This window comes from Camellia sinensis, chromosome 7 (assembly GCF_055761805.1).
Source record: "Camellia sinensis isolate YWXY chromosome 7, ASM5576180v1, whole genome shotgun sequence".
Classification (NCBI taxonomy): Eukaryota; Viridiplantae; Streptophyta; class Magnoliopsida; order Ericales; family Theaceae; genus Camellia; species Camellia sinensis.
This window is the reverse complement of record NC_138967.1, coordinates 166588265-166597721: the sequence shown is the minus strand read 5'-3', so window position 1 is coordinate 166597721 and position 9457 is coordinate 166588265. Positions and strand designations below refer to the sequence as shown.

General features: G+C 35.9%; 1 protein-coding gene across 1 annotated transcript; it reads left to right on the top strand.

Moving 5' to 3' along the window:
* Nucleotides 1-799: 799 nt before the first annotated feature.
* LOC114306994 (glycolate oxidase 1) lies at nt 800-7594 on the top strand. The gene is made up of 12 exons (XM_028252320.2): nt 800-1310; nt 2090-2262; nt 2390-2514; nt 3735-3781; nt 4627-4704; nt 4825-4949; nt 5466-5532; nt 5621-5683; nt 5932-6001; nt 6092-6192; nt 6275-6379; nt 7171-7594. Exons 2-12 carry the CDS (start codon nt 2126-2128, stop codon nt 7360-7362), a joined length of 1110 nt encoding a protein of 369 aa, XP_028108121.2. The 5' UTR covers nt 800-1310; nt 2090-2125; the 3' UTR covers nt 7363-7594.
* Nucleotides 7595-9457: the final 1863 nt, after the last annotated feature.

The following is a 9457-nucleotide window of genomic DNA, read 5'->3' as shown; positions in this document are numbered from 1 at the left end:
GCCGGACAGATTTGGACCGGACAAAGTTGTGCCAGACAGGCGCTGGGCCAAGTTGTATGGCCCGGCCGTGAAGGAAGCTGCTCGGTTAAGGCAGCGCGTGGATTGAACAAGCTGCGAGGATCCGTGGTTATGACGCCGGGGTACCTGTTTGCTCGGCAGATAGGTTGACCGCAGACAAGCGTGAGTTGTCCCGAGCTCGGCTTTGCCGAGATGCCGCCGAGTCCGGTCCCCATTTGAGCTTAGCTGTTGGAGTACTTGGGCAAGAAGCGTAGCATGGCAGACGATGGCCGAGATGGTACTGACCGGCTGCCGAGCTCCCAGGAGAATGGGAGGGCAGTTGGGTTAGGTGGTGCCCAGCAAGATTTGTGCTGACAGATGGGATAGCAGCACCACGTGTCGAGAGACGAATGAGAGTAGATTTGGGGCGCAGAAGGTATATAAGCGAATCTGCGCCTCCCATGCTGAGACAGATGAACATTTGGTGAGACATACACTAAACACTCAACACTCTCCCTTCTCTCTATCTATCCCCTGTGTGTGTGTTCTAACTTGATCGTCGGAGGGGTTTTCCGGCCACACACCGCCGAGTAGCTTACCGCCGTTGTGTACGCAGGTAATCGGACAGAGACGGAACTCAGAAGAAAAGAATATGGACTTGTCAGAATATTTGCTCCCCGTACAGTTGGACCTACGTTATAGAAAATTGCATGGGCCTATTCGAGTCTGACTTGTTGAATTAATTAATTAATTAATTTTTTATTAAGCTAATCTTAATTGGGCCTCTCACTCACCCCCCACTGCTTTTGGCACCACATCTCCAAGTTTGAACTGTAGACCATGGAGATGGAGACAGAGAAAACAAAGATGGCGACACGTAACTATTGAGAGACAGAGAGAGACAGACAGACTTCTTCCATTCTAAACAAATGTTCTGAGGCACACGCAAACAAACATAAAACACAAATATATATATATATATATGTATGTATGCATATTTTTTATTTATTTATTTATTTATTTTTGCTTGGGGATGATGATGAAGGATGACTCTGAAACACACAAGACTCATGTGGAGGAGAGGCAACCTATTGCCCATAATAGGATGGGGTTTGGAATACCCACCTCCAAAAATTTATCCTCAAAACTGTACTTAGCCCCCACCCAATTTGTCTTCATCTCATCTCTTCTTTTCATTCATCCACCTTATAAAACTTTAATTATTATTTTGGCTATTTCTCTCTCTCTTTTCTTACAACTCCTCCTCTGGCTGCTACCTCTATGCACTCTTCTCAATAATTTTGGAGTCCAAGGTCTGCCTCTCTCTCTCTCTATCTGCTCTTCTCTCTTTTCATTATTTCATTTTTTAGTTCATAGAATTGCCATTTTGCTAGTGTATCTCATGTGGGTTTTTGGTTAATTTTAGTATCCAATGGGTTTGATTCTAATTGGTTCAATCTAAAGTTTGAAGTTTTGACAGTTCCAGTTTCAAAGTTTTTGATTTTTTGATACACAGAACACAAACTTTGGTCTATTACATTGTAAGGGATTTTTAGCTTCAGTCTTGTATCTACTTTCTTGAATTCTGCAAGTTTGTGTATGTGTTTTCTAGTCTAAAGATTTCCTATGTGAACATGTATATGTGATTGTTCTTTTGAGGTTTTTCTTGTCTAGGATTCAGAATTTCTATTCTGATTTTTGGATATTGGATTTGTTGAACTATTTGTGGATTGGAAGAAAAAAAGGAGAGGAAAAAGTAATAAAAAGCGTATATTGCATTTACTTGTTCATTCCCTTTTCATCCAAACACAGTCCAAGTATTCATTTATTTCTTACTCTTTCTATTGCCGGTGGATTTTTTCTTTTCCAATATTGCGACTATGTGTATCGGAACCTAAAGCTGTTATTCTAATGATACTAATCATAGGTCAATGATTTACCTTCCATATGATCTATATTACTCTTCTTTGTACCTCAGCAAGATCTGATTATGTTATAGAATTGTTTTCTTACTTTTGAGAGCTAGAAAATGGTATTAATTCTTAAGGAATGACTAAGAATATGATATCTATGATTCTGATGTTGAATCAAGATTTTCTGAGGGGGAGAAAAAGAGTCAACCATAAAGATGGAGGTAACCAATGTCACCGAGTATGAGGCCATTGCCAAGCAAAAGTTGCCGAAGATGGTGTACGACTACTATGCATCCGGTGCAGAGGACCAATGGACTTTGCGGGAGAACAGAAATGCTTTCTCGAGAATTCTGTAAGATTTCTATCTTGATTCACAATTGCCACGACCCTGAATAGGAATTTAGTCATCCTTATATGTATGTATATTTGCTTGGTACATGCTTATGTCCTCAGAAATAGATTGTTTCAATGAAATTCAGGTTTCGACCCCGTATTCTTATCGATGTAAGCAAGATAGACATGACCACCACCGTCTTGGGCTTCAAGATCTCCATGCCTATCATGATTGCCCCAACAGCCTTTCAGAAAATGGCTCACCCTGAAGGTAAGCAATTTTCTTGCCTCATGTATATCTGCTTTTATTTTTGAAGTGGAACTGTTACTCATCGATTTATAAATATTTGATTAATTTTGGTTTTTTGGTTATAGCCAATTTGCACATATCAGTGCTCTATAAGTCTTGATTGACCAAGTTGACTGTGTAGCCTAAAAAAAATAATAAATAAATTTGGAAGCTCAGTCTTTTTATTACATTTTTTAGAGAGTTCTCAGTGAGTCTTGGTAAAAATCTAAAGTTTAAATTGATCACTACTTTTTGGTAGCCCAACTCATTTAAATTTTAGATGTGTACTTATATTTTAGCTTCAGTGGCATAATGGATATTTTCATCATTTGGTAACTGGTTTTGTCATAATCAACTATGAGTTCATTTAGCCCAGATTTTTCCATGATTACCTGTATCATTTTTCTCCATTAAACTTGAACTTGTCCAATACATATCACCAGCTTTTTCAAGTTCACTGATTGAAAATCTCAAATTTAATTTTCTTGTTAAGTCACCTTTTTCTCAAAAGATTAAGTTGTTAGAAAATGGGACCAATAATGGATGTTAAGCTATCCATTCACCTTCATGTGTGACCCGTCTTGCATATGGAGAGGTGATCAAATTGAACTTGATATGTTGCGCACACACACAAAACAGAGTGCACAACAACTGATATAACGGAGGAACAAACACAGATTTTGAAAAATGAATCTAGACCTCCTCGAACCAAACTTGAACTATCGGATTTGAAAGTTAAAAGATCTACTGAGAATGACAATAAAAATCCATATTCCATTGAGGCTCCATTTTCTGAAATTTGTTTGTCCATGAAACTAGTACAGCCACTTATGCACTTCCCATGCAATTACTGGCCTTGTTATTTTTGTTGATCTTAATATTCAATTTTGTGTCTTGCTTCTATCAATTGCTTCCAAGCAGTAGCAGTGTCCATAAACATGCCATAGTTAAATTGACCCTTTAATTTAAATTTCTGCTGCTCCTTTTGGTTATTGTGAAGATATTTGATAGGAACAAGAGTGAGTTTGTTTTCACTTTTCACAAAGGGGGCAGCAGGGTCTAATTAGGAACTTGATAAACAGTATGCTTTTCTTGAATTTGATCTAGCAGAGCTGATAATTAGTTTCAACAGTAATTTACTTCAATTGGTATTTAGACAAACATGGTTTTCAGTCTGATGACATGACTTAATTCTCTTGCAGGAGAGTATGCAACGGCTAGAGCCGCCTCAGCAGCTGGCACAATTATGGTTAACTCTTACCCTTTAACATTCCAATTAAATTTGCATCGTTAGGCAGCACCCCCGAACACTGGATATATCAAACATCATGCACTTCACAAACAATGAAACAAAAAATTTGTTTCGATCATCTAATATAAGGAGTCAATCTGAACCCAAGATGGAGAAACTTCAATTCTATGTAGCCAGATATCATTAGAATTCACTGGTACCCTCGTAAGCTGCATTTTGGATTGCAATATCCAAAATGTGGTAAATTTTTCATTCTTAAACACTTGTATAATTAAGCCCTAAAGATCTCTATATATTCACTTATTCGTACTCTGCCCCCAATTCCCATCAAACCACATACCATGGTAAACAGATTACTATACATATAATTTTCTCTTCCATTTTCATACAACTTCTTTAATCAATTTGGTCCTTTTCAGCAGTTTAAGATGCAATTCTATCACTGTGTTAGATGATAATATATTTTAAATCATGTTTTCAAATTCTAAGGGGACATGGGTCATACATGAGATGTGCAACCTCTAGGCAAGTTTGTAGGTTTTAGAAATCTCAATGGGTGTCAGTGACCATTCATGAAAAAGTTAGGTTTTTACCATTTACCATCTATTTTCCAGTATACCTAGGTAGTAGATAAGCTCTGAATGCTAGTTAATTAGACTACACGTTGTACAGGGGATTTATAATTATTTCTAAAATTGTCATCAAGAAAACTTTTTCCTGGGCTCATAATGGACAAATGCCAATCTTTATTCAAAATAAGAAATCATGAGATCTTTATTTTTTGTTTTACAAATTGGATGTATGCTTCACTTCACTTATGCATCATTCTTTGGTTATTTCAGACATTGTCCTCATGGGCTACTTCTAGTGTTGAAGAAGTTGCTTCAACAGGACCTGGAATCCGCTTTTTCCAGCTTTACGTGAGTTTGAAAAAAACATTTATAACTTTGTTTTCTTCACTACTTCCTTATTTTTATTAAGTTGTGGGCATTTTCATTCATGTGTTGTCTGAGTGAGAATTCTGTTGCTTCCAATGTCAGGTGTACAAGGACAGGAAAGTAGTTGCTCAGCTTGTGAGGAGGGCTGAAAGAGCTGGATTCAAGGCTATAGCCCTCACAGTTGATACCCCCAGGCTTGGTCGCAGAGAAGCTGACATCAAGAACAGGTGTGCACTTTAATCAACATTCTTTCAAGTGGCTTATGTACGAGGTTGAGCTGTCTTTTGACTCAACTGTCTTACTTTTTTTTATTTATTTTTTGAATATTGTGTATCCGGGTAAACCCCGACTAATCCCAAGATCCATGCAAAGTGCCCCCTCCACGTGGGTCGGGCAAATCTTAGGCTATACCCGCAGTGTGGCTCCTAAGGGATTGATAGCACTCAATGGGAGTTGAACCTTAGACCTGATGCTTCATGAGGCATCAATGGCCAAGTGATTGACCACCAACTTTAAAGAGTCGAAGCTCTATGAAAAAGTCTAGGAACACAAACAAATAACAGAACTGCACAGTACCCTCTCCCATGAGTTGGGTCCTACCTTTTTCTGGGTCCCACACCGATGTGAGGGGGTTGTGTCTGGTTCTGTGATTGCTTTCTATGCAAGTAAAAGAACGGAAGCTCTATATGTTAGACTTTAATCGCTGTCAAGAGCACTTCTGAACGGTTGTGGTTCTCATACAGATTTACTTTACCACCATTTTTGACATTGAAGAACTTTGAGGGCTTGGACCTTGGAAAGATGGATCAAGTGAGTGGCATACATAACTGATTGATTAATTTTAGTTTCATAGGATTTTTCTTATATTAATCTTGATTTGTTTTATGGGACCATGCAGAGTGACGACTCTGGACTAGCTTCATATGTAGCTGGTCAAATTGATCGCTCTCTGAGCTGGAAGGTGTGTTAGTTGGGAAATAAGCCTACCTTTAGGCTGTGTTTAGATCTAGGATTTGAGAAGGGATTTGTAGAGGGAAAGGAAAAGGAAAGGGAAATGTGATAAACATTTAGCTTGTATTTCATTCAATTTTCCCTTTCTATTTCCTTTCCCTCTGCAAATCCCACCTCGAATCCTTGATTCAAACACGGCCTTAAAGTTTGCCTTAAAAGAGTTTACCAACTGAATAATCTCTTTCTGGACATGGACAGGATGTGAAGTGGCTTCAGACAATCACTCAATTGCCAATCCTAGTGAAGGGTGTACTCACTGCTGAGGATGGTAAGAACGCTAAAGCTTCCAACTTTTTTCTTTAAACAGTTTGGTTTTATGGATTGATTCTTAAATGGTTGTTCTGTGCTGACTATGCAGCAAGGCTAGCTGTACAAGCTGGAGCAGCTGGCATTATTGTCTCTAATCACGGTGCTCGCCAACTTGATTATGTCCCTGCCACTATCATGGCTCTGGAAGAGGTATATGAGCATAACAGTGCATGATTATTTGTGAATCTCTGTTTTTAGGTGATGCATCTAATGAACTTGCATTTAATCTTAGGTTGTGAAAGCTGCACAAGGCCGTGTGCCCGTGTTCTTGGATGGTGGTGTCCGCCGTGGAACAGATGTTTTCAAAGCCTTGGCACTTGGGGCCTCTGGCATATTTGTGAGTATAATAAAGTAACAAAATCATAGTGAAAAAAAGGACCTCTTTTGGCTCTTTTGTATTTTTTTCTTGCCGTTTACTTAATTTTTCTTATAAAATATAGTTGCAAAACTATATATATACATATTTAAAAACGAAAAAAACAAAACTATATACTAGACCAAGTTTAACAAGAGCCTAAGGCCTCGTTTAAGAACAGGCTTTTTTAACTTTTTGGCTAAAATATGATGTAAAAAAAAAATTAGTATGTTTGGGATGATTTTTTAGTTTTTTACGAAAAGATGTGCAAAAAATAGAGAAAAGAGATAATCTTTAACTTTTTGGTATAGGTTGTTGACTTTTTAATTTTTTTAGTGACTTTTTGACTTTTAGGCTAAAAAATGATGTTGCCGAACGAGGCCTAAGACAAGCTCTTCATAAGCATATTTCTTATATGCTTATGCATACAAGACTCACCTAAAGCTCGTGCCTCAGATTGTGATGCCAAGCCTTTTGGTAATATAGCCTAAAAATTAAAACTTGATGCATTTTTCCATAGCTTCGCCTCAAGGTGAGCATCAACAAAGCCTTTTAAAACTCTGCTCTAGTCTAGGTAGTCATACTATGCCATTATATCTAGGTAAATGATTTCCATGTAACACAATAGATGCTTATAATTAATTTTTTATGGAAAAGTTGTTTATGGAATTAGACGGGTCACTCATGGTACATTCTTCTTATGTCTATCCAATCCTTTTTAATTCTGAATTCATGACTACTCGAGACTCACTGATTCGTGTACTGAATCTCAGATCGGAAGGCCTGTGGTGTTCTCATTGGCTGCTGAAGGAGAAGCTGGTATCAGAAAAGTACTTCAGATGCTGCGTGATGAGTTTGAACTGACTATGGCTTTAAGTGGTTGCCGTTCTCTAAAGGAAATCACTCGCAATCACATCGTCACCGACTGGGACCTTCCTCGCCCCCACCCAGTAGCCAGGTTATGAAAACATTGCCCAAAACATGAGCAATGGTAGATTAATGATGATGATAAATGATGATAATGTTTGTGTGTTAAAAAATCTACCTTTCATTTGAACCTGTATTTGTTTCAACGAGTCTACATTACGATGGATGAATATAATTTTCATAATTGGCAAATGTTGCCTTCATTGTATCTTCTTTCTTTTAACAAAATTATCTATATAACAAAGCAGTACTGTCCTTTAATTTATCCTATATACATTTGTTATACTAAGAAATTTGAACAGCTGAGATAACTTTTAATAACATGTAATGTTCAAAATGTATGAACCAATCTAAGAAACCCCCGTCCACGTGTTAACCCATGCTTCTCACCCACGTCCATAAACATCTTCCCGCTCTCTCTCTCAAAGCCATCTCTCTCTCTCTCTCTCTCTCTTCCACACTTCTCACCCACGTCCATGCTTCTCTCTCTCTCTCTCTCTCTCAAAGACTGAAACCCTAGCTCTGCACAAGAAGTACCCACGTTCATTTCTCAGCTTTTTACAGGTTGTTTTGATTATATATATATATATATGGGTAAATTAACCTGATACCTCTTGAGCTTTATGTTTATTACAGTTTTTTTACTCATCTTTTGAAAATTATATCTCCCCTTGAGGTTTATGTTTATTACAATTCCTTCTCACATTTTGGAAATTACATCTCTCCCTGAGGTTTAAAGTTTCATTACAAATTCTTCCTTCAGCAATTTAATTTTTTTAAATACTAATTTTGCCCTCATTGGATAAATTACATTGACACCCTTCACATTTTAGAAATTGCAATCCCCTCCTTAAAGTTCAAAGTAGCATTACCAATTGCTCCCTTGGTTAGTATTCGTTGGAAAAAAATTCATTGAAAAAAAAATTCATTGGAAAAAAAATTATTTGAAAAAAAAATTTAATTGAAATTTTTTTTTGTTAGTAAAGTTTTTAAATATCTGTTTAAAACCAATATAAACTCATTTTTTGAATTTACGTTTTTTTCTCAAATTTACAAACTGAGACAACTATTTATAAATCATAAAAATTATCAAACAAATTTTTATGGCAGTTTTTAAAATTTTCGTAAATATAAATTAAAAACTGAAAACGAAATGGTTACCAAACTGATGATAAAAATATCGTAAAATTAACAAATAATTAAATAAGTTACCAACATAAGAAATGACTTATCAAAAGATTCTTAGGTTATGTATGGTTTGATTTTTAGAAATTTTTTTTATCATTTAATTATTTTTTATTTTTTATTTCTTAACTAAATTAATTTTTAATTTTTAAATTTTTTTTCTAGAAGAAAGCAAAAGAGAAATGAAAGTGACAAATTTAAAAGATGTCATTTTATATTTTTTTTTTTATGAATTCTTACTCAAATTTAATATCGGGTCAAAATGAATCACGTCCTCTATAGCTTAACGCCAAACGGTTTAAGAATTACAAATTTTGGGTTTGGTTCAAATTGTGGAATTTTATGATTTTTATGGTGTCGTTTGGGAGGGTTCATTTGGGTTCTTTTGGTTCTTTGAGCCACAAAAGATAGAATAAATTATTTGAGCCACAACAGACAAAACATCACATCCATCCCATAATCATTACACTATTTTCTCACAAAAGAAGTCAAAAAAGTCAAAAAGTCAAAAAATCATTCCCAAACCAAGCTTTTAAGCCCCGGTTCAAATAGTTAAAAAAGTCAAAAAGTCAAAAAGCCAACCCACTTTCCAAACGAAGGCATATTGGTCTAACGTGTGTCCCATGTTAATCCCATGTTAAGAAAATAATAAATGACTCTAATTATTATTACTAATATGAAAAATGTTAAACAAAGATGTAAATGAATTTAATTTTTTTTAGAAAACTAATAATTCCCATAACTTCTTTTATGTGGACCAAAGTACCCCTGTCTTGGGTGTGAAATTAACATAGGATTCTTTACCTTAAGTGTAATGTTAGATTATAATAATAAAAAATTAAATTTATCATGTGAAAACTAATTTATTTAGTTGAATTTCAAAATTTTATTTTGAATAACTAGAAATTAATTTGACGGAAATAAATACAAAAAAAAATACTTTTAATT